This window comes from Chrysemys picta, chromosome 8 (genome assembly GCF_011386835.1).
Source record: "Chrysemys picta bellii isolate R12L10 chromosome 8, ASM1138683v2, whole genome shotgun sequence".
Classification (NCBI taxonomy): Eukaryota; Metazoa; Chordata; order Testudines; family Emydidae; genus Chrysemys; species Chrysemys picta.
In genome coordinates, this window is record NC_088798.1 from 100,416,813 (window position 1) to 100,443,519 (window position 26,707).

The 26,707-nt window shown below is 41.2% G+C and overlaps 1 protein-coding gene across 5 annotated transcripts in view; it reads right to left on the reverse strand.

Moving 5' to 3' along the window:
* TRPC7 (transient receptor potential cation channel subfamily C member 7) overlaps positions 1-26,707 on the reverse strand; it is a 205,694-nt gene that overhangs the window by 72,938 nt on the left and 106,049 nt on the right. For all 5 annotated transcript variants that reach the window (XM_065555041.1, XM_065555043.1, XM_065555039.1 and 2 more), the window contains one exon: positions 6,494-6,676. In XM_065555041.1, the coding sequence (XP_065411113.1) occupies positions 6,494-6,676 (183 nt within the window). The remainder of the gene's footprint in view (positions 1-6,493; positions 6,677-26,707) is intronic.

Below are 26,707 nucleotides of genomic sequence, written 5' to 3' on the forward strand. Positions count from 1 at the left end.
ATTGGAAGTAAGTTTCAAAGTGAAAGTTTTTATACACACACCCCTCAAATGCCTTTATACCTCTTTCCACGGAAGGAAGTCATTGCTGGTGTATTTTCATCACTACATTTTTGTATAGAGATTGTTCATCTATTTAGCAATACAGTGTATGATAAATATCAACCTGCTACCATAAGTCACTGCCAATAATGAAAGCCCATTATTAAATATTTGTTCTCCATGTAGGTACTTATAGACTGTAATCAAGTTGCCCCTTAACCTTCTCTTTGTTAAGCTAAATAGACTCCATGAGCTCAATCTATCACTATAAGGCAGGTTTTCTAATCATTCTCATGCCTCTTTTTTGAACTCTGTTGAAATTTTTTTCGACATCTTTGAATTGTGGACACCAGAACTGCAGAGTATTCCAGCAGCAGCTTCACCAGTGGCAAATACAGAGATAAAACAACCTCTCTACTGCTACTCACCATTCCTCTGTTTACGCAACCATTAGCCCCCCCTTTTGTCCATAACGTCACACTGGGAGCTCATGTCCAGCTGATTATCCACTGTGACCCCAAATCTTTTTCAGTCACTGCTTCCCAGGATAGAGTCCCCCATCCTGTAAGTATGGCCTACATTCTTTGTTCCCTGATGTATTTAGTCATACTAAAACACATTGTTTGACTACACGCAGCTTAAGAGTGATCCAGATCCCTCTCTATCAATGGCCTGTTCTCTTCATTATTTACCACACCTCCACTTTGTGTGCCATCTGTGAACTTTATAAGTGATGATTTTGTTATCTTCCAGATCATTGATAAGAATGTTAACTAGTATACGGTCAAACATTAACCCCTGCGGGACTCCACTGGAAACATATCGGCTCAATGATGATTCCCTGTTTACAATTACATTTTGAGACCTGTCAGTTAGCCATCTTTTCGTCTGTTTAATGTGTGCCATGTTAACTGTATTGTTTTACGTTTTTTAATCACAATGTTGTGCAGTACCAAGTCAAACACCTTACAGAAGTCTTAGTATATTACGCCAAGACTATTACTTTTATCAACAAAACTTGCAATCTCATAAATATATATATACCAAGTTAGTCTAACAGGATCTACTTTCCATAAACCCTTGATGACTGGCATTAATTATATTACCCTTCTTGAATTCTTTATTAATTGGGTCCAGGATCAGCTGCTCTCTAGCCTGCCCAGGTCCAATATCAGAATATATACAATAGAAATATGTGGCACCTTTAAGACTAACAGAAGTATTGGGAGCATAAGCTTTCGTGGGTAAGAACCTCACTTCTTCAGATGCAAGTCTTCTTTAAGTCTTCAGATGCAAGACTTCTGTTAGTCTTAAAAGGTGCCACAGGACCCTCTGTTGCTTTTTCCAGATTCAGACTAACACGGCTACCCCTCTGATAATAGAAATATGGTGAGAGAAATATAGACAAGAACAGACTGCGAAATGCTACACAGAGAACCAACACAAGATTTACTGAAGACAGTATTCATATGTTATGTAATTGATCTAGTACTTACAATAAATGGTGCCCAAATTAGGATGATCAGTTTTGAAGAATATATTTTGTAACAGAAGGACAAAATATGTAGTTGATCTCAACTGCATACAACAAATCAGAACACTTTTTTTTTTTTGGATTCATCTGATGCTGCAGAACTGGCAAGTCAATAGGGACGCTGTGGGCATGCATTATGAAACAATGCACTCACTGGAGATGAGCCTCTGAAAATGAGCTGGCTAAAGAGCTGATGGAACAGGTATACTGAAGGCAGTGCAATGATTGACACAGCAGTTCAGCTACATCTTGTCCAACGCACAGTTTCAAAGTTCTCTGTACCTAGGAGACGAGTACAGTACTTGTGAGAAGAAACAGTGAATGAAGGAAAGCAGTGGAGAGGACTTGATGTGCTCAGCAAAAGTGTCTGGCGTTCTCAAAAGCTTTGCTTTAGCTATTACCTTGTTAGTCTTCTAGGGATCATTCTTTGATGATACAGTACAAGGGTATTTCGGACTAGTTAGCCTTCTAAAAGGACACAAGGGCAAATTCTGTTCTGACTTACAACAGTACAAGCCCACAGAAGTCAATGAGCTGGCACCTGTTCAAGACACAGAATTTGGCCCAATTTGTTTAAGGGAGTTCAACTGGGGATGGCTGGAGTCTTGATACTAAACTGCGAGTATGGGACAGTGCATAGCTGCACCATCCTGGGAAGAATAATTTGTCTTTCTGTTATACAGACTAGCTCCACACCATTTTCCCCCTTATGAAAGCATTTAAATTAAGAGTTAAGTTTCTCTTTAATTAACTGCTTCCATAACAGGAAGAGACCTTCTCTGGCTAACAAAGCAATGTTGTTGAGAGGCAGAAGTAAGCAGGTGGTGGGGGAAGGAGATAGCAGATGTTAGCTGGAAAATTTGGAACAAGTCTTTAAGCCCAGTTATCGGAGCCCAATTTCCATCAAAGCACATTGTTGAAATCATTAATCTGCACCTCCCAGACCTGGTATTTGCCAGAACCAAATTTTTCATTCAGAGCATGCTTCCATAAAGCAGAACATTTTAAATATTTTTCTAAAACGAAACCATTCCTTCTCTCTTTTGCTGCTTTCAAAATATTTTCCTTACGCTCAGAAGACCAGCTTTGATGATCCCCTTTCAACATCCCTATCTGTTCCACTAATTAAGTTCTCTTACTGTAACATCAATGCAGAAGAAGTTACCTTTAAAAATGTGACCTGATCAAATGAGTGATCCAACGTTGGCACTTACTTTTGGAAAAGTGGAAGAAGAGGTCCTAGAATTTTTTTTAATATTGATTTATTTTTCTATACATTAATGAAGCAGAGCTAGTAGAGAGACATAGCTAACTCTTACACTCTCTGCTTCAACACAGAGTGGATGGGATTAATGCAGTGTCTATTTCAAAAAGAATTTGCTGGGATCAATAAAACACTTAATAACTTTTGAATGAATTTGGTCAGTATATCAGAAATGAACAACAGCAGCTCCAAGAAGGCAGGGTTATAAGAACAGCTGTACCGGGTCAGACCAAAGGTCCATCTAACCCAGTATCCTGTCTTCCGACAGTGGCCAATGCCAAGTGCCCCAGGGGGAATGCACAGAACAGGTAATCATCAAATGATCCATTCCTTGTTGCCTATTCCCAGCTTCTGGCAAACAGAGGCTAGGGACACCATCCCTGCCCATCTTGGCTAATAGCCATTGATGGCCCTATCCTCCATGAACTTATCTAGTACTTTTTTGAACCCTGTGATAGTCTTGTCCTTCACAACATCCTCTGGCAAAGAGTTCCACATACTGACTGTCCGTTGTGTGAAAAAATACTTCTCTGTTTGTTTAAACCTGCTGCCTATTAATTTCATTTGGTGACCCTTAGTTCTTGTGTTATGAGAAGGAGTAAATAACACTTCCTTATTTACTTTCTCCACACCAGACATGATTTTATAGACCTCTATTATATCCCCCTTTAGTCGTCTCTTTTCCAAGATGAAAAGTCCCAGTCTTATTAATCTCTCCTCATACAGAAGCTGTTCCAGGCCCCTAATCATTTTTGTTGCCCTTTTCTGAACCTTTTCCAATCCCAATATAGCTTTTTTGAAATGGGGTGACCACAACTGCATGCAGTATTCAAGATGTGGGTGTACCATGGATTTATATAGAGGCAATATTATATTTTTTGTCTTATTATTTATCCCTTTCTTAATGATTCCCAACATTCTGTTTGCTTTTTTGACTGCCGCTGCACATTAAATGGATGTTTTCACAGAACTATCCACGATGACGCCAAGATCTCTTTCTTGAGGTTAAGTGACGCAGGAGTATTTTAGCCTGATAAGGCCTTTTAGCAAATGCTGAAGTGTAACTTCTGGATATTCAGTCAAAAAAAAATCAGAAAATACTTTTGCATGAGTTAAATTTATTTACTGCCATGTCAGCACTCATTCTCTCAATGGTATCAGAGAGGGATTTTCAAAAGCATTCTGTGTCGACCTAACTGCTTGCACTGAAGTCTGTAAAGGTTTTGCTTATGATTTCAAAGGGAACATTGTCTTGAATAGGAGCAGAGTTAGGGGTTGCTTCATTTTTTTTTTACTGCTTATGAAATGTGACAGATAGAGGATGTCAATCTCCAGGGCTCTCGCTTTATCCAAAGAGTACATACACAGACTTCTCCATATTATACCATTCATGGTTCTCAGTCATTTCCTGGAGGGTGAATCTTGAGGATGAGTATGGAATTATGGGTACATCTACAACTCCACTGGCAGTAGCTACTGCACAAGCATAGTGGAGACAGGCTCATGAAAACCATGGCCCTATTCCTGACTAAAATGGTGCTTACACTATTGCTGATCTCAGTGTTACTGCATCATTGCTGGAAAATCGCATATGTAGACTGTCAAGAATGCCAATTTTAGTATGTGGGAATATGTCATTTAGGACCGTGTGTAAGAGAGAACCAGCACCTTCAGATCCACTGTCAAAATACACCTCTTTCACAATGTGTACATCCCTTCAGATTGGCATTATTACCTGCCCATTAGTCTGCCAGTTCCTTGTGTCAGAGTAGCGCTGTTCAGAAATTTTCCAGCAGAACATTTTTTTTCCAACCAGAGAATGCCAATTTCTTGAAATAGAAATGTTCAATGGGAAAGTGTTGATTTCAATGACATTTTGATGGAAACCAAGCAGGTTTCTGACAGCTTGCCCATGTCCCCAGAAGCCCTGAGATCCTTAACTCCCAAACTCCCCAGTAGCTTTCCAGGGAATTGGCAAACCCACAAGGGAGGTTGCTGAGGAGCCCAGGCTACCAGGCTTCGAGACCTTGGCAGTCCATCTGACTGGGAAACTTGGGCTCCCCAACCCTGATTGGGGAAGTCCAGGTTCTCCAGTAGTCCACCATTTGGACTGGTGGGGTGCTTGGAATCCAGGAAGCTGACTGAAATTGACATAATTCTTGTTAGTTTCCCTACAGCTGAATAGCAGCCATGAAACTAGTCAGACAGTTGTTAATTTCACTCAGCAGCTCCTAGCTGTGAGCAATAGCAGGGGTAGGGTATTGGGGTTTCCGTTTTTTGTTGAGGGGGATCTTCTATGAGAAATCCCAGTACCTGGCAGGGTAGAGGGGAGCTTGGTCACCCAGGCTCCGTGGCTCCCAGGTTCTTGGGCAACCTGTTAGCTGGGGATCTCGGGGAACATTTTGCAAACACTGAAACATGCCTTCTGTGGGAACATTTCAGTGTGCCCAAAACAGACTATTATGGAATTCAAGTTCGGTGAACAACGTCGAGTTTTTGTCTTTTTGACCTGATGGGGGCCAATTTTCCCCCCAAAAACTATTTTGTTGTTGTTGAGGAATTGGAATTCTGTTTTCTCACCAGATCTAGTCAGGGGCCTTTTCTCCTCCATAAATGCTATGTGTGGGGCATGCTTATTCTGTGGCACTACATAACGAGTGGGGTTGTTTTTTTCAAACTACCTAAGTGACTTCAGAGCATAAGTCCCACTGACATTCATGGGGCATGGCTCAGAGCTCACTGGCTGAAGCTCAGTCTGGATAAGACCGAGATGATGTCTGAAAGTTTGGAAAACAACTGGGTGATCTGATGAGGCTGGTATCTCCCTCTAAGCGTATGTCTACCCAGCAAAAAATGACCCACAGAGCAAGTCTCAGGTCAACTATGCCTTGTGCTGTGGGGCTAAACGTTGCAGTGTAGATGTTTGAGCTCAGGCCAGAGCCTGGGCTCTGAAACTTGGTAAGGGGGGAAGGTGTTGGAGCCCAGGCACCAGCCCAAGCCTCCATGTCTATACTGCTATTTTTAGCTCCACAGCTTGAGCCCCGAGAGTCCCGATCAGTTGACCTAGACTCTAAGACTCATTGCCGTGAGGGTTTTTTGGGGGGAGATGGGGGGCTGTGTAGATGTATCCCTTAGACTGAGAGTGTGCTTCTGACATTTGTTAGTTGCATTTGCAATCTGGGGGTTGTATTGAAGCCCCAGCTACTCTTCTGTGAGACAAGCTTTCAAGCTCGTACAGAGCTCTTCTTCAGGTCTTATCTCTCTCACCAACATAAGATGGCCCAATAAAAGGTATTACTTTGTCCACCTTGTCTCTCTAATATCCTGGCACTCACACTGCTACAGTAACACTGCATATTGCAATGGCAGTGACTTGAAACCACTACCAAACTTTTCCACAGTCCTACTTGTGTAAGCTACCCTAGAGATGAGAGGCCCCTATATAATTTTACCAATCCCTTGAGCCATCCAACCTTCCTTTTAACATTGTAAAAGCACCACCATATCCATAATAATTAACAGTTTAACGGTAACATTTTCAATATTAAAGTGTGCAACCACCTGCAAATAAAGCCATAGAAAGGCTAAATTCCAAGGATTAACCCTGGTCCCACTGAAAGCAATGGATGTTTTACCAACTAAAGGAAAGATCTTACCTTTTTGACCTCATATTTAATGGCAAGTTTAATTCTGCTCAGGCTTGGGCGGGGGTGCTCAGGCCACACTTTTATGTTCACATCTCCATTCAGAATAGCCTCCACTTCTTCTGTATCCCTGCAGAGATCCAGTACACCCACAACAAAATCCTTGCATTGCATAGATAACTTCCTGTAATCATTCTAGTGAAACAAAGAGAAACAAAAGTCATTTATCGTTGTGACCCGAAAACACATGTTTTTAAAAGAAACAAACAGCCAGTTAAGCTGAAGTTCAGGATTTATTCATGTAAAACCTTTTGCTGGCTGGAGGCTGAAGCTGCCAGGTTTGTGTTGGGGCATATTTACATTTTCACAAGTATTAGTGGATTTCCTCCATAATAAACTAGCACCGTCTCCATCAGTTAATGTTGATTTTTATGGCAAAAGGGTAAAACTCTGTTCATATAGGTCAGGTACTATGGCAGGGGTCGGCAATGTTTGGCACGCGGCTCGCCAGGGTAAGCACCCTAGGGGGCCGGGCCAGTTCATTTACCTGCACTGGCAGGTTCGGCTGATCGCGGCCCCCACTGGCCGTGGTTCGCCGTCCTGGGCCAATGGGTGTGGCGGGAAGCCATGGCCAGCACATCCCTCGGCCCATGCCGCTTCCCGCCGCCCCCATTGGTCCGGGACGGCGAACCGCGGTGAGTGGGGGCTGCGATCGGCCGAACCTGCCGCGTCAGCAGGTAAATAAACTGGCCCGGCTCGCTAGTGTGCTTACCCTGGCGAGCCGCGTGCCGAACGTTGCCGACCCCGGTACTATGGTGATATGGGCAATATGAATGATAGACAAACAGACAGGCAATCATTAGTGTTCACGAATTTGCCCCCACATTTTGGCACCCCTCCCCTCTTTTTAGGGTGGAAGTGGGCTCCAGTGGCACAATGGGTTAGTGCAGAGTACTTATAGAGCAGTGCTATATGGAGTGATGCTGATGTTGTGAGTTCAAGCACCACTTTGCTTTAAGCAAATGGCTTCTGCAGTGCATTTTGGGGGTCAGACTAGATGACCTCCTGAGGTCCCTTCCAAGCCTGATATTCTATGATTCTATGACAACTCTACTGTCCTGAAGGGCAGTTTTCATTTTCACCCTTGGTTTTTGTGAACACAAACAATACTTTGCTTTGGCAAAATTCCACATATAATGTGTTTCCTTCCCTCTAGTCCACGTCATATCCGCTGGAGAGCAAAAAGTGTTTCCTCCGTGGCTCCACTATTAATCAGTTTAGAAATTGTACAAAAAGGAAATGCTGTTTGAAAATATTTTATTAAACTGATAGATCTGTTTGCAAAACTGGTCTTAGGGATGTCCAGCCCACATGATTTATTTACATATACTCACACCAAAATGTGTTAAGACACAAATGTCTTCAGTGAATTCAATGTAATTCAGTTGAATTACAACAAAAAACTGCCACCTCTTTGGTGTTCTTTAATTAAATTTCTTAGGTTATTTCTCCAGAAAGCACAGAGAAGATTCTTAATTCCATTTCAACCAGATTATTGGGTACTAAAATATAATCAGTCCCAAGAGAGCCTTCAATGCAACATGTATACCCCCAAATTAAAAAGCAACAGAGGGTCCTGTGGCACCTTTGAGACTAACAGAAGTATTGGGAGCATAAGCTTTCGTGGGTAAGAACCTCACTTCTTCAGATGCAAGTAGTGAGGTTCTTACCCACGAAAGCTTATGCTCCCAATACTTCTGTTAGTCTCAAAGGTGCCACAGGACCCTCTGTTGCTTTTTACAGATTCAGACTAACACGGCTACCCCTCTGATACTTGACCCCCAAATTAGAAAACAGAGAACCAAAATGTGCCACCATGGCTAAACAAAGTACAAGAAGCAGTGAGAGGCAAAAAGGCATCCTTTAAAAAGTGGAAGTTAAATCCTAGCGAGGAAAATGGAAAGGAGCATAAACCCTGGCAAATGAAGTGTAAAATATAATTAGGAGGGCCAAAGAAGAATTTGAAAAACAGCTAGCTAAAGACTCAAAACATAATAGCAAAAAAAAATTTAAGTACACCAGAAGCAGGAAGCCTGCTAACCAGCCAGTGGGGCCACTGGACAATTGAGATGCTAAAGGAGAACTCAAGGACGATAAGGCCATTACAGAGAAACTAAATGAATTCTTTGCATCAGTCTTCACTGCTGAGGATGTGAGGGATATTCCCAAACCTGAGCCATTCTTTTTAAGTGACAAATCTGAGGAACTGTCCCAGATTGAGGTGTCATTAGAGGAGGTTTTGGAACAAATTGATAAACTAAACAGTAATAAGTCACCAGGACCAGATGATAGTCCCCCAAGAGTTCTGAAGGAACTCAGTAGTCCTGCAATTTCACATTTAACTGTGGTTTGTAACCTATCATTTAAATCAGCTTCAGTCCCAAATGACTGGAGGATAGCTAATGTGACACCAGTTTTTAAAAAGTGCTCCAGAGGTGATCCTGGCCATTAAAGGCCACTAAGCCTGACTTCAGTACCGGGTAAACTGGTTGAAACTATAGTAATTAACAAAATTGTCAGAGACACAGATGAAGATAATTTGTTGGGGAAGAGTCAACATGGTTTTTGTAAAGGGAAATGATGCCTCACCAATCTACAAGAATTCTTTGAGGGGGTCACAAAAAGCATGTGGACAAGGAGGATCCAGTGGATATAGTGTACATCAAAAACTTTTAAGCAAAGTAAGCAGTCATGGGATAAGAGCAAAGGTCCTCTCATGGATTGGTAACTGGTTAAAAGATAGGAAACAAAGGGTAGGAATAAAGGGTAGGTCAGTTTTAAGAATGGAGAGAGGTAAACAGTGGTGTCCCCCAGGGGTCTGTACTGGGACCAGTACTATTCAACATATTCATAAATGATCTGGGAAAAGGGGTAAATAGTGAGGTGGCAAAATTTGCAGATGATACAAAACTACTCAAGATAGTTAAGTCCAAAACAGACTGCGAAGAGCTATAAAGGGGTCTCACAAAACTGGGTGACTGGGCAACAAAATGGCAGATGAAATTCAATGTTGGTAAATGCAAAGCAAGGTACATTGGAAAACATAATCCCAGTTATACATATAAACGTATGGGGTCTAAATTAGCTGTTACAACTCAAGGAAGAGTTCTTAGAGTCATTATGGATAGTTCTCTGAAAACATCCATTCAATGTGCAGCGGCGGTTCAAAAAGTGAACAGAATGTTGGGAATCATTAAGAAAGCGATAGGTAAGAAAGAAAATATCATATTGCCTCTGTATAAATCCATGGTACGTCCACATCTTGGATACTACATGCAGATGTGGTCGCCCCATCTCAAAAAAGATATATTGGAATTGGAAAAGGTTCAGAAAAGGGCAACAAAAATGATTAGGGGTCTGGAACAGCTTCTGTAAGAGGAGAGATTAATAAGACTGGGACTTTTCAGTATGGAAAAGAGATGACAAAGGGAGGATATGATATAAAATCATGACTGGTGTGGAGAAAGTAAATAAGGAAGTGTTATTTACTCCTTCTCATAACATAAGAACAAGGGGCCACCAAATGAAATTAATAGGCAGCAAGTTTAAAAAACAAACAAAAGGAAGTATTTTTTCAGAATGCACAGTCAACCTGTGGAACTCCTTGCAAGAGGATGTTGTGAAGGCCAAGACTATCACAGGGTTCAAAAAAGAACTAGATAAATTAATGGAGCACAGGTCCATCAATGGCTATTAGCCAGGATGGGCAGAGATGGTGTCCCCAGCCTCTGTTTGCCAGAAGCTGGGAATGGGCGACAGGGGATGGATCACTTGATGAATGGCTGTTCTGTTCATTTCCTCTGGGGCACCTGGCATTGGCCACTGTCGGAAGACAGGATAGTGGGCTAGATGGACCGTTGATCTGATCCAGTATGATCATTCTTATGTTCTAACATGCTTGTTGAAATACTACTCCAGGAAACATGGTTCCAAAAACTCAACATGAGTTCCTATGAAGTAATTTCACCTCACAGCCAGATTTAGGCTGTGCTTGTGAGGACAGTGGTGAAATGTAGTTAAGTTGGTAAGAATCATTTTACTGAAAGCCCTTATTCTAAATCAAGCCGTGATTGATTTACACATGGTGGGAGAAGAAAAAAAGTAAAAAGAAACGACCACCATTGAAACTGACCAAATGCAATTAAAATCAAACAAGATTAAGACTGCTGTTAACAAAACCATGCATAGACCCAAAGCAACAAATACAAATAATAGACACAAGCTCTTACAGCCTCGAGAGATCTTTTCAAATTAGTTTTGATGAATTAATTCAATTCAGTTGCTCACCTAATTAAGCAATCAACCTAAAACTAAGATAGTTAAACCTGTCTTTGATGAAATGCTAAGAGTTGCTTGGTGGTATATTCCTGCATTTTCTAAATTATTGTATCTAACATTCAAACATAACAACATGTTGCAGTGCCATAACGTCTGTGAGCCTAAGATCTCAAAGCACTGTACAAACATTATTTAAGTAGCACATCAACCTGTGAACTAGATGTTATTACATCCACTTTAATGGGGAATAAACAAAGGGACAGAAGGACAGATTTACAAAAGAATTTAGGTGCCTAAAGATTCACACAGACACCTAATGTTGAATTTACAGAAGTGTCTAACCTCTTAGGGTATGTCTACACTGCTATGTAAACCCAGGGTTAGAACTAGGGCTCAAGCCTAATCCCACTTCGGTCTACACACATCACGCCAAACCACATCTTGGACCCAGAGTCCCAGGAGGGTGGAGGGTCTGAGAGTTTGTCAAACCGGGACCATGAGTTCAAGCCTTATTGCAGATGGACTCAGTCTGAGAGTCTGCCAAAAGTATTTCACAATCCCACAGGTCAACTTTCTTTGTTCTCTGGACAGCCAACTTTGGTGGACAGTTAAATTTTCCCACACTGCAAACAAACAACAGAGTGGCCATATTTTGGGAGGAGTTAGGAAGCCTGGGATATGGGTGGTTGGACTCAGGCCCACATAATGCAGGGTAGATGCGGGAGCTCCAGGTCTGGACCCAGGGTTCAACAATTTCGAACCTGTGAGTTACAAATGTTTATAGATGCTCAAACTCTAGGTTACTACACCCAGAGTCTGCGAACTCAAGTTCTACTAAACATGGGCTTACATTACAGTGTAGACATACTCTTAGGCATTTTTGTAAATCCAGAGTACATCCTTAGGTGTCTAAATAGCTTTGTAAATCTGGCCCAGAGACATGAAGAGACTTGCCCACAGTCACATAAGGAGTTAATGACAGAGGTGGGTATAGGCCCCTTTCTCTTTTCCCCACAGCAGATCTCTCACTGGAGCTGCTGCAACATCATGTATAATGGAGGCTTTAAAAAGTTACAGTAGAACTGTACAATCTGAGCCACTGGAGGTGCACATCTTAATACTGTGTTAATGTCGGGCGGGGGGGGGGAAGAGATGAACATGAACAGAAATCAGAGGCACTGACTTTTGCTTTTGCTGGTGGGTGCTCCTCTCCCTCCCCTCCCCCTTTGCAAGTGGTGGGTGGAGTCTCGGGGGAAGAGGCTGAGTGGGGGTGGGGCTTCAGGGTGGAGTAGCAGACAGGGTCTTGGCGGGGGGAGGGGGGAGAGACCGAGTGGGGGCAGGACCTTGGGGCGGAGCAAGGGGCAAGGCCATAGTCCGAGTGCCGGGGCCCACAGAAAGTTAATCTGGCCCTGTGGGTGCTGAGCACCCTATTTTTTTTTTCAGTGCGTGCTTGAGACCCGGAACACCCATGGAGTCGGCACCTATGACAGGAATCATATGCAGGATTTTGTCAAATAAAGAAGCAGGATATATGCTGAGATCTGAATTCAAGACAAGAATTCTTTATGGAAGGTTTCCTGATCCCACTGAGATTTAAGCAGAATTATCCCCCTTGGTCTCTTCAGAATTTAATCCTATGCTTTAGTCTTTGTTACAACAAGATAAATTTCAAGCATTAGGAAATGTGTAAGTCACAGAAAAAATAGGTTTCTAAACATGAGTCTGATCCTACATTGAATTGCAGACATTGTTAAAATAGGAAGATATGAAAATAGAAGTGAGTTGGGAATGAAATGCCGAACTGCCCCAGGTCATGCAGACACTTACTTACCCTGGCATTTAAAAAAAAAAAAAAAAAAAGAGAGAGTGAGAATTTTGCAAAGCTTTCATGAGGTTCTCTATTTATAAACTTCTTGCAAGGTTCTCAAACGTCACTCTTGGTAGGTTCATTTTAAGCAATTTTCATCACCATTTCCACGTCATCAGACCAGCTAGAATGTGTGTCAGCTCAAAGTACCTTTTCCTCTTCAGATGTCTAAGGCGAGAACACATACTACACAGATATCTCTAAAGAGGCAAGTAATCTAACTTGTGTGACTGTGCTCCTGCAGGCAAACTCAGTAGACATGTAGCCTCGTAGAAATGTTTGTGGTCTGGTGAATGACCATGGCACATTCCTGGAGACAGCATGGATGAATTTTATGTTCAAAGCTATTTTGCCCTTTTTTAAGTGGAAAGAAGCATTGAAAGCTAAACATGGACTGTGTAAGTCAACCCCCCCAAACAAACAACCCTCTAGCCAACCAGCAATCATGCAGGCAGGACAGCAACCCAGTGCCAGAATGTTAGCCTTCTCAGGTATTAATATAGAGTTTGAGGGTCGGGAATTGTCCAAATAGGGCACAATTACGAGCACACCTGTTGCGTTTCTTTATGACAATCGACTGAGAGCGACCTTCAAAATGAAACTGTGTGTCTAGATGGCAGGATGAGCTATTGGTTGTATTTAAGCTGCAGCATGAAGTGTGGAGGCCCTTGTTCAAGGCCTTTTTGCAGAACTCTGTTGGCTATCCCCAATCTGTGTTTCTTTAATAAGCACAGAGTACTATAACACAGGGGAAATCCAACTGCTTGTTTCCATCAGGCTCTAATCAGGGTTTGCAGTCAATTGCTTTAGAGATACTCACTGTATTTGTATCAGTACACAGAATACTGAACCAGAGGCAATCTTAAGGGCAAGGAGATAGTAAGGTGGTAAGTGGGTATATTAACGGTAGTGTTAGCCTGGATACAAGTTTATGCTGTCTGTATAAACTGCATATTTCCCATGTGTCTGGGAATGTCTAATATCTGCTGTACCATATGGCCAGACAGAGCAAAGTGGCTTGTGGAGCAGTTTGAGACAGTTGCAGTCTGCAGAAGCACAAGAGCTAGTACTATGCTTCTCAAGGGACTGGAGGAGTCAGACTTACAGCAACAGTAAATGACGTGTGGAGCCAGTGATCAAAGGAGAAACGTGAAAGGGAAGCAGAGAGGACTTTTCATAATGTTTCCACTTTCCATTTTGACTAAGTTGTGTGTGCTCCCTGGCTGAAGTTTGGATCAGGATCTTAGGTGCACTTAGCCTGGGGTGACATTTTTAGCTTGAGCCCCAGAAAAGTAATGCATCATTGGAGTCAAGGACTAGGGCCAGTCAGGAGGGGAGCAAAGCAGGCTAACCCTGTTCAGCTATACCAGCAACTTCATTATGCTGTATACATTATGTGTCTAGCTGATGGCAATAGTCTGAGCCTTTCACCCATAAATGCTCCCTATAAATATAATATTATAGGCATTGTAGGGCTATGAAGTTGGTGAAATGGACGGAAGTATTTAGCAGTAAAAATATGTTACTCACAGAATACCTGAGGTTTAATCCTGCAAGGGACTGAATGAACTAATTCTTGGTGAAGACAGAAGTTGAGAGCTCTGCAGAATTGGGCTCTAGGGAAATACCCACATACCTAGAAGTATAAATCCTCATATAACCCCTATAGAGAAGTATATTATCTGCCATAGACAGGTACAGTGCATAACGAGAGAGCAGTTTTTTAGAACCTTACAGCAACATTTTTTTCAAACCCTAGAACCTAATAAAAGGCTTCTAAATTAGTCTTTTCCTGCTTCTCCTGACCCTGTTGTGCATGTGGAGATAAAAATGTCTAATTTTCCTGTTTTGAAAAGGCTGATGGCACTTGCAATTCACTGCTATTTCGCTGAGTACCCTCTTATTATCTGTTGATTATGTACTAAATGAACTCTGTCATGTCTCTACATCTGTTCAAAACCACCCAAGCTTCCTCAGAATGGAGCTGTTCAGTTTAAGGGGATGCAGTCACAGTTAACGTTAAAAAAACAAAACAGTATAACGTAAGAGCAGCCAAGCCATCCTATTCAGTAAATGAAATGCCTCTCTCCTTCTCCTCCACCACAAGCTTCATTTTAAAAACCAAGTGAAGGGCCATCATAGGAAACAGTGTTTCAAGGTGATGCTTCCTCTCAGGAATGTTTACTTGTCAGCTGTTAACATTTTTCCAGTAATATCTCTGACTGCAGGTTAGAAAACGTATCCTTGGTCCTGCAATGTAATGAGCTGCCCTGTGAGGAGCTGAGCACCCACAGGCTTCCATGGAGCGCTCAGCAACTTGCAGGACTGAGGACCCTTGTTTACAATACAAAAAATTCTTCTGAAATTACTTTTGAATTTTGTGGTCCATAGTTTTCAGACCCCAGTGCAGGAAAGCACTTATGTAAGTGCTTAAGTCCTACTGATTTCAATGGGACTTAAGCATATGCCTAAGGGCTTTGATGAGTCAATCTTCTTTCCTGAATCGGGAACTGAGTTACACCAGAAACTAATGGAACTGTACTGACTCCAGAAATGCATGATATGTACATTCTGTGATGAGTTTTGCCTCTAGTTCTGTCAACAGACAGCTTACATTTTCTCAACCTTATTTGTTGTTGGAGATTAGTCACCAAATAATAATTGCTGCAAGTGACTCTTGGCCAATAGATCTTTTGGAAGTACTGAAAGTACAGTATTTGCTATCCCAGATTCAAGCTGTGTTGGTGAGTTTTTACACCTGGTCTAATTATTTATTTCTCTAATCACCTTTGGTTTCCCATTCCCCTTTTCTGCAGCTTGTTTTGCGTGTGCGCGCACACACACACACACGGTGTATGTAAATTAAGCTGTATTTAAAACTCTTCTCTATAATTTTGTTATATAGATTCTGTTTATCCAAGGACAGTGTCACCATTGAAGACCTTAGGAACTGCAACCTGTTAGGAATTATGCCCAGGCCTAAAGTTTAGAATATGGCATACAAATACATAAGCAAAGTGTGTTCTCATGAGCAACACACCACTCAACATGCCATCATTTAGGATATTTAACTAAATTCTTATTAATAACTGCTTCAGAATAATTAATGAGCCAGGAAAGCACCATAGCCTATTACTACTTATAATAACCACAAATAATTCCAAGATTATTTCTACGCATCTGCCCTCTGGCATACAATGAATTGTTCTATTAACCCTCACTATATCCACTAAGTCACCATGACCATGAAAAGCAAATTTCACAAATGAATTTACTTTTGGCTGCATAACTATATGTTTATTTCAGAACCAAATGAAAGTACAGGTTCTTCTAGAAAAAAAATAGCAGGGATTTTAGGCTATATTATAGTGGTATTCTGCAAAGATTTTCATATTTCATACCGTTACTGGTAATGTATGTATTTGCCCACTAAAAGTTAATTGAAATTGAAAGAGTACAGCATCCACAGACTGGTTGTAATATTCCACAGCCAAAAGAATCAACTAAGACAGGTAAAACAAAGACAGAATTCTGTAACAATGAACAGAAAATCCCAGAAGTGAAAAACAAACATGTAGAGAGAGAAAGCAAAAAGGTAGGATTATGCCCTAGATTTCAGGGCCAGCTTTCAAAGAAACCATCATTTCAAATACTCCAAGTACTTATACATATTTACCAAGCAGCCTTTCAATGAAATATGCTAGTTCGTACATTCTGGCCAAATTGGATTTCCTTCTGGATATTTATATTGTCTATGGCTTGCCATATGCTTAGGAAAGAAGGAAACCATTGGGTATGTGGGAGGGAGGCTACACGAGGGAAGCAGTTCAGTTAAAGAGCTACCGGCATTAGTCACAGTATAATTATGCTTTAATGTATTCAGAATAAAACATGCTGGGAATTAGCTATGTGACGCTCAAGAATGACAAATCCCCTTGCAGTGACTTCTGTAGGTTTCTGTCATCTGTTTGCAGAGTTGTCACTATTTCTGAATAAATTTGTGTGTATTTCTTTTATTTCCAGATGACAGACCTAGTGTACAACTCTTGCTAATTCAGATTCAAAATTATGCATTTATTTTTGTCTGCTAGTTTTCAGACTAGCACATCATGTTATCTTGGGGGTCTTTCTCACCCCCACCTCCCATCCCAAGTGACAATAAATCAGTGACATTAGGAATTTCAGGTGTTTGTTTATAATTCACTGGGCATATTTCTAAAAAAGGTCAGTGTTTATTTTAACATTTCACTGCCCAGTTGTGCATCATGGCATGTTTTTAGGCTTTGTAACAGATGCCTCCAGCATCTTCTTTGATGATCCGTATCGTCACTTCTTCACCCCCTGATGAGCATGCTATAATAAACAAGCTGTTCTAATACAAGTATTTGACATTTTAAAAATGTGTCTCTGTTCCCATCCTTGAGCAACATGAGGCAAATGGAGCAGCAGAAAGCATGGAAACTGCTCATTCTGTGTGGTGTAGAATGTCGCAATACAGCTATACAGAGGAGAAATACTTTCTGGAGGAGAATCTTTTTGAAAAATAAGAGTCAGTAGACAACTCATACACTGCAGTAGCAAGAGGACAAAGCTGATAATGCAGTCTATATTTATGCAGTGGTTTTCAGAGGATCCCAGAGAACGGTGGATGGAGTGGACTCTGTAGCAGGGGACCTTTAAAAAACTTTAAAAAACTCGTATCTGGGTTTGTGTGTTAAAGGTTTGGGTTTTTTCAGGTCTCAGTGAGCCATGCGTGCATTGAATATGGAAGGTCTGGACTTCCCAAAGTAATTCTACCACCCAGGAACAAAAATACAGTGGTTTACACCAACAAATCAACATTTGCTAACAACTAGCACATAGAAATAAACTGATATTCTCAGTTAACCACTAAATGTATTCATGGTAAGCCAATGGGAATGGTTGGCAAATGTTAACCTATTAATAGCTTCCACTGCACCATGAAGAGACTGGGCCTAGCGTCATTGCAGAGCTTAAAGTGGCTCCCTATGACATGAATAGTAGGGCTGGTCAGAGATATTCCATCAAAACTGTGTTTTATGCCATCCTGCTTCTCCATGGTCTAATTCCCGAACTGGACTTCATCTCCTCAGATCCATCACAGCTATACAACTGCCCTGGTGCCCCACCTCCCCTTACCAAGAGGGTAGACTGTAATGCATCACAGGAGATGTAGTCCAACCAAGGAGCATGTCCTATTAGAGGAAAATGGGAGCATGAGGCACCCAAATTAAAAACTCCCATGAAGCACCACAGTGGCATTTCAGAATCATATTTCATTTGTGATGTTTCTCTGAAAAATTTTCTCTAGAAAAAAAAAATCTGTCATCTCTACAAGCTATCCATTGACAAACACAAAGGGAATTATTTTATATATACACATACACACATGCACACACACATACACACAGTGTCACCTGGACCTATCAGAACCTACATCATGTACCTGCCACATACATGGAAAAGCCCCTTCCTTTCCTCGTTCTCCCACATACAAGGCAGACAATGTGGGTGACTATGCTGCTTGAGCAGGGTAAGAACCATAGTTTCCACTCTTCTGTTAAAACCACTCCCATTCCTCCTTGATCTGAGGGGTGAGAGCTCCCATCTTGGTTCAATCTACTTTGACCAATGCACATACAGTATAATGCAGACAGGGATTCCCCCAGCAAAGCAGCATTTGAATCCTTTGGGTGAATTTTCTCTTCCTCAGACTACCTATGTGCAAGTCTTGCATATTTTAACCTTTCATTGTATCGAGAGGCAATGTGGTCCACTTAATAGGGTACAAAGTTGGGAGTCAGAAAACACAAATTCTATTCCTGGTCCTGCTCCTGACTCACTCTATGGCCTTGGACAAGTCAACTTAATCTCTCTGTGCCTCAGTTTTCCCACCTGTAAAATGAGGATAATGATATTTAACCCTCTTTGTAAAGTGTGCTCTATAAGTGCTGAATATTATTTTAAGGAACCTAGTATTTTTTACCGTGTTAGAGAAATAAAGCCGCATTCAAGAGTCTTTATATTTCACACAATTTCCTGGCACTAATTTTCACTAATGACTTCCTCAAACACAATGGATCAGATTCATCTCTGGGGCATTTCAAATGAGATTTAAGGCACATTTCAGAGACCTAGCATATAGGGTCATAGATTTTTAGGGCATTATGGTCATCTAGTGTCACAACTTGCATAACAGAGATCATAGAGTTTCGCCCAGTAATTCCAGTATCTAGTCCCATAACTTTGGTACCCCAAATTCTTGAGGATACTAAAAGACAACAAACACTAATTTCCCTACCTTCGATACAAATACCATGTTGTCTGAAATCACTTTTAAAAATTTAATTTATTTTTCAACATTTTTACTGTTTATTAACTGCACTTCACTTGGACAATGAACATTAGTCAGGTTCCCATGCACTAAAACAGTACTGCAGTGTCTACATTGTGCACATACGAGTAAATCTTTAATTTAAATGTAGGGTTGAAGCAACACTCAGATACAAACACCCCACAACGGTACGCAAGATCCAGATCCTAATGTGTGGCTTCGGCTCTCTGCATTTTATTCCCCTTTTAAAAAAATAAAAAAATAAAAAAATAAAGGTTTTTTTAAAAATCACTTTTCTAGTCACGTGTCTATTAGCAGCATATTTTACAAAGCTTTTCTTCTTTTTTAAACCATATCTAAATTCTGGACCTAAACTGCCTAGTCATAACCCTTTAAGCTGGGTCTAGTGCCTTGCCAATGCCCTTTTAGAGAAACAGTGAGCAACTTTCCCATTTAATGGCAGAAAAAGGATGTACTAAAACAGGTGACATTATTTTGATTAGTGCTTTTTAACCCCACAAAGCAACCAAATTAAAGCTGCAAGTGTACTTTCTTGGTATTCACTTCCTGCTTACATACTACAGTATATACGGTACATACACAGCATGTTAGACCACTGAAAAACCTAGTATTCCATTGTACCTGGTTTGCGGCTTCTGTAAAGCTAAGTCCTTGCTGGTATATACATCAGCACATTAGATGTGTTCTACCTGGAATTTTCAGTCAGTCTATGACGTTTCAGTCTTTAAAATCTTTTATTTTACATATATAACTGAGAACCTTAATATTTTTGAACATAGTTTTAGTTTAATTAACATTTAACTTTTTCTTTTCTGTGCCACAAGAATTCAAAGACAAGATAATTTGCAGGTGACATGCCCATAAGGTTTTAAGCCTTCTCTGTGGCATTGTTAGTGGCCCCATTAAAATGTAAATGAGTTTTGAAACTGCCCTTTCCCAGCATTCTCTACAAACCTGGCAATGAGAGTGAATTTTATACAAATATAACATGGCATGTGTAAATCTCCATGTTGAGTCTGATGTATTTGCACTTAATATGTACCCAATCATACAATAAGCTGATTATAGATTCACAATACTGAATGCACAGTAAAAGTCATTATGAAAAGTAATTACTAGATATGAATAGAAGCCACTTTTTAACTCGTTGATTATTGCTGAATAAGCTAGACTCAGACTTGTTCCATTGGTTTAATGGATTGTTGGAAGCATCACAGTGGATAGAGTGGAGAGTTAAGACCTAACAGTGAAAACAGGGGAGGGGGGAAATCAATAATTTGGCCATTTAATTTTTTTTTTTAAACTACTAAGAACGGGCCTAGACTTAGTAACCAAAGCTTCGGGTTCCATAGAATGAAAGGTACAAATGCCAGCGGGGTCAGCTCAGCCTTTGATGTTTTTCAAGTAGATAACTTGTAATTTTGTGTCACTTACTGGCGGGAGGCTTATAAACCTAAATTAGGGTCCCTCTGTGTTCTTTGTGCACACCGGCTTCTCCTCTGCACTGGGAAAACGCGAGAGCAGCCCATTTTAAGTTCTGATCATGAACAGAGTTTCAGATAACAAAACCATTCCTAAAAAAAAAAGCAAGTTAAGTTTTTCCCTCCTCACACTAGCTTGCATTGGCCAGCATGGCTGTTCAGAAAGCTAAATGATTTCCCAGTGATGATGGGACCTAGGGATCCCTTGACACTTGGAGAGAACAGAGGATTTCCAATTTACCTGAGGCAAAAATATCCCCTCAGTGCATTGTTGTGCACTACGTTATCTGTCACCCTGACTCGCAGAACATGCTTTTAATGTATTTGTTTCATTGTGTTTATCTAATACCTACCATTGTTTACTGCATAAACTGTACGAATGTGTGTTGACACTCTACAACACAGTGTATAAATAATGCTACTCTCTGATTCCATGTGGGTAGTGAAATATTCACATTTAGAACAGAAATTATATTTCTTGACAATAGTTTTTAAATTGGAATATTTAAAATCCCAAGCTTGGCAAAGTACCTTCTCAGTATAGGATGGTACTTGTTTGTTAATTTATTTCGCCTTCTTATAATTTCAGCTGGTTTTCAATCTCACCTCACAACTAAGCCACATGCTTTTGATTCTAAGTAATTAAAATGTTTTTCCCTGCTCCTTGCCGATTTCCTCAAGCTCATTTGAATGTTTATGCTGAAACACCTGTTTCCAGCAGATAAAATATAGAGTCCCTGGCTGTCACACTAAACAGAATACACTTCAGAGAGGTATTAGATACATTCTTTGGTATGTGAAGTGCAAGAAAATATATATATTCCGTGAAAGAGGGAGTCTTACACTCCTCATGTCTTGTCAACTGCTTCTCTTTACTAAATACAGGCTAATGTCTTTCAAAAGAATATTCTGCTAATTCACCTGGTGAAAAAGGCCTAATGATTCATTAATGCCCCAGGCAAAAAGAAGCTCATCATCATGCAAAACAACACTGCCAACTCCACGACATTAGTTTCAAATATTTGCATTACTCCTAGTAAGAGTGCGTTCCATTGAGAGATTCTATTTTAAAAGGAACAAACCCACTTTTCATTAGAGGATCCATAAATTCTACGTTAATGGGCCTTATTTGTGTAAAAATAATTCATTTTATATCCCACGTGCCTTACACAATGACAGGAACACAATGCAGCATTGTGGTTTACTGAGGTTTTGTGTATCGATCAACCCATCTGTTTTTTAAGATGCATCTCTGCATTGTTTGCAAGCTACAGAAGAATGTGCAGTAAATCTGTGGGGGAGAGGGGGAGAAGAGTCTGCTAAAAAAAAAGATTAGATCCAAAATGTTTGCTCTGTGTGTATGTGCAGATACATGCTCCTACAACCCAATCATCCTGCATTTCACATCTGCTCTAGGGTCTCCCTCCATGACATTTCCCCTAGTGTGTTATCTGCCACGCTTTTTGCATAATTCTGTTCAGGGCCGGCTCTGGCTTTTTGGCTGCCCCAAGCAAAAAAAAAAAACGGGGCAGCCAAAACGGCAAAGCAAAAAAAAACAAAAAAAAACAAAACCTGCTGCGCAGCCGGAGTGTGGGTGCAGGGGGACTGGCTGGGGGGCGGGAGGGGGAGGGTGCAGGCGGGAGAGAGAGAGAGGGGGGGCGTGGCCAGGGCTACAGCAGGGGCCCTGCCACGCGGCCCCTCCCGCTGTGCCGCCTCCTGCTACCTTCTGCGAGGGCTCCGCTCCGGTCGGCGGGGAGGGAAGGAAGAGGACTGCCCTGCAGGGCGCTCTGGTTCTCCGCACCGCTGCCCTCTACAGGGCGGCCAGAGCAGAACAACAACAAAAAAAGCGGCAGTGGATTGGGCAGAATGCTGCCTCGAATTCTGCCCTAGGATTGGGCAGAATGCTGCCTCGAACAATCGGCCGCCCCAAGCACCAGTTTGCTCAGCTGGTGCCTGGAGCCGGCCCTGATTCTGCTCATGCCTTTTACCTAAAATGGAGTGGGTGGTTTAACTCCCATAAACTGTTTACCCTTTAGCAACTATTCTCCCAGGTTGCATGGTTCTTTTCTCCTTTGGGGCAATCTGCCTGAAACACGCACACAATGGGAGAATTTCCTACTATGAGAGTTAAGAAAGATTTTCTCTCTTAAAACAGAAAGAAAATGGATTTAAATCAAAAGAAATTGTTTACTTAACACATCAAGGTTTATACTTCTCATAAACTGAACTAGATAAGGCATTCTTAGTTTGATCACAGAACGGAAATAAAAATCTTACCTGTTTAATGCTACTTGGCCACTTTGAAGAATGCTATATAATAGCTAAGTATTAATTAATTATTATCATTAAAGATCAGGTCTTGGCTCTGACCTCTCAAAGTCTGAGCCCCAAACTGTATACAGATAGCAATAAAGAGAGACCCTTCCTAAACTTAGCCTGATTTTCAAATCTTAGGCTAAGTCTTCACTATCAAAAAGGTGTGTTTTCACAGCAAGATAACTCTCTTGAATTAGCTATTTTACTGTAAAATCCCACAAGAGAGACACAGGTAGTGTCTACTTCTGTGTAGCTAGTCAAAGTCAACCCAAGGTCAGGGTATGGTGTTGACCTTGACCAGCTACACTGAGGTGAAAACTATCTGTGCCTTGTGTTTCCCACAGGATTTTATGAGTTAGTGATCTCATTCTAAAAACTTTTTTGGCAGCGAACACATAGCCAAGGTGCTAGAATTCATTACCATATTAGATAAGGTAACCATTACTCCCCCAAACCTTACTCTTTTGGCTTTAGAATGGCAATAATTGGTATAATGCTAGGTTTTCAGTTCTTGATTTTCACTGACATTCCGTTTTCTCAGACTTTTATTTATTTAAGTTTTAATAGTCTTCATCACTTCTCTGTGTGTAGTAATAAGAGGCTCAATATGACTGAACATTCCTATGATTTTTCCAGTTTGCACAAGCCTTGGAAGGGAAGAGGAAGAGATATTGGTCCTGTGAGAGGCTGACTTTTTCAGCACTAGAGTATCATATTACCAGTCACAACCAGTCCTTTCCATTTGCCACCCTTTCACCCTCCCACTCACCAACCAACCAAAAACGTGAACTTCGTTGGGCAAAAGTTGCAGAACTAACTAGGAAGTGGCGAACACATAAATATCCCCTTTCCTCAAAACCGTGCCCCTTGGCAGATTCCCACTTCTCTTTGGTCTTCTAGCTCTGGCTGTGAATCAGCCCAACTCTTACTAGGCTGGGTAGAGACTGAGAAAAGTGCAGATTCAGAAACCCATGCTCAGATATTTATTCATGACCCCCAACATTAGCAACACATTTCTCACAATATGACATGGTTGACAACAATGTTGTCTGATAGAGATCCGGGAGTGAGAAAATGTTCCCAGTTGCCACTGCCTCACCGTGTAACCTTTGGAAAAGTCCTTCATATGTCTGTGCCTTGTTTTTGCCATATGTGAAACTGGGATAACACATCTTTGTAATGTGTTTTGAGACCACCAGATGAAGTAGGCTTTATGCCTATGGCTAGATGCTGTTACTCTTACTCCTGGGCATATAAATTACTACTTGAGTAGCACCATTAAAACCAGTGGGCCTGTTCATGGAGTAAAGTACTACTCTACATAAGTAAAGGTAGCACCATTTGACCCATACCAAGTATCTGAATAGCAAACAGGAAATAGCGAATAACTGAAAATACTGGGTCCAATCTTGTCCTGGAGTAACCACTGTCTCCAATAATAACAATTACACTTTGCCTTCAACAGAGTAATTTCAGATTTAAATAGCTATAATGGAGGATAGAATTTGCCCAATATGGATGCTTAAAAGTATCTGTTTTACAACAGATGGTACCACATAATTTAGAAAAGAACTTCTATATTTTTATAATATTCGAAGAATTGTGCAGATCTAGCCCTAGTTATGTCTGGGTGCGGGTGGAGGGAACCATGGAAGAGAATCAACTAATAGAAAAGTAGAAATATATAAAATTGGGGAATCAGTGCATTACAGTTAATGTAGCATTACTTCTCATAGCATATAGACCAGACAAGATTTTCAGAAGAGCTCAGCTCCCATTTAGACCCGCAAATAATACTTGAGTCCTGCAATCACTTACACAAGTGCTTAACTTTTGAAAATCTCCCCCTTATATTAAGTCCTAAATAGCGGTTCAGCTCATTCAAAAAGCTGTCCTGCAATTGTGGGCACTGAGTACTAGACAATCTGGACCTGAGCACTTTTGACAATCTGGCCCTAACTGCTGAATAGGTAGAGACAGCTTATCATGCTTTTTAATATATATATTTTCAAATATGAAAAAAAAAGATGAATTACATGTTTCTGCTCTGAAGTGAGTCCGACTCCTGAGGCTCTGAGAGTGGCGAAATGACACACTTGGCCAGGATTTTGAGTCATTTCCATACTGCACTGGTGTAAAATTATCTCCAGCAAATTACATCCCAGGAAATTGCAAATTACATTCCAGAAACCAAGGTCTTAATTATTACAAAGAATTTAAAGTACCCAGGACCCATTTTTTGTAGTAATGAAAAATGGATTGTATGCTACCGACATTCATCCACAATCAAGGGCATAGTCTGCCCAGATGCCAGGGGGATGGGTTCATTAGAATTATCTACAACAACAAACAGCATAATTATGAATACTGCGAATGATTTCCCATCTGCATCCGCATTTAGCTTGAATTTCAGACCCTCCAACTCATTGAGTTATTTTGTTTACATTCAGTAATACAATGTTAATTCCCTCCAGAAACTAGGGTAGATATACCTGTTTCCTTTCTCCCCTCTGTCTGCTGAACTACTATTATTCTGTCCAGAACAATAGTTCCAATTACACTCATTCTTAATTCCAGTAGACCTCCTTGCCACTCAGAATACAGGACCACAAGAAAGTAACTGGGGTAGCATTATCAGTTTCTTACTATTTCAAGTGACCCCCCACTGCCAATGCTGGTATCAGTGGTCAACCAAGACTAGTGTTAATAATTAAAAATAAAGCACATCAATATTGCATTAAGCTGGCATTCTAGTAGCAACAACACCATTTCCTCTCTGTTTTCCTCAGCAATAATTTGATTCCCTCATTCTGAGAAATGACTTGGCCTTTGTCTGCCTACTTTATCCACTCTTGAGTATCTGTTTATTGCCAAGGAAACAGAGGGGCAATTATATTAGCACCTAATTGTATGCCACTAAAGTGCTTTAAAGAAAATTCATTGAGATGAATGTCTGTGGTAACCCAGGTCTGATAAGGGCTTGTTCAAACTTCTATGGCAAGGATAAACTTTGGTTTCTCCTGCCCAAGAAGGGAAGAAAACGATGTGTGTGCCCTTTCCCTGCTCCCGGCACAGTTACCCAGCAGAATGCAGAACTACCCCCTCCCCCCCACCACCACCACCTTAACTGCACTAGTAAAAGGACTCACATTCCACCCGTGGTAGTAATGATACAATCACTAGCACAGACAGGGCTCATCATGCCATAGAAGCAAGTTAAAAAAGGCCTGAGTCCTGTCAGTGCTCATGACTGAGCACTTGTGTCGCTGCACTGTTGCTGGAATAAAAGTTATTCATTTTGCCTGGAGTGCTAGGCAGGGGGCATGTAAACTGCCCAGCCGTGCAGTGCTCTGTAGCTTCAAGGAAGCCTGGGCAAACTCCCAGCCTATCCCCATCCCTCAGACTCCTGCCAGCAACTGGCAGCAAACTCTTCCTGAAGTGTCAGCAAGGGCAGCAGCTGAGCTCTTTCCATCTGCCCGGCACAGGCAGAACGGCTTGGGAACCTCTGCTAAGCCGCTACCGCTCTGCTTCCACCCTAGCATGGCTCCAACGGGGATCAACAGAATTTGCCCAATTCTCTTCCCCTTTTAGAGACACAAAGAAATTGGTCTCTGGCTGTGGTCTCGTACAGAGGAGAGGTTAAGGAGAGCAAGCCTCTGGGAAAAGGCCAATGGAAAAGAATAAATTATACCTGTGTCTGTCACAGACCACTGTAATTACACTCTAAATTAAGAACTGAATCCATACGTTTGGGTCTGAACAAAAGAGCCTGTATTCCTGATCAATTTACATGCGAATGGCAATACATTTCCAATACATGGTTCCTTGCCATTAAATCTATTCTCCTC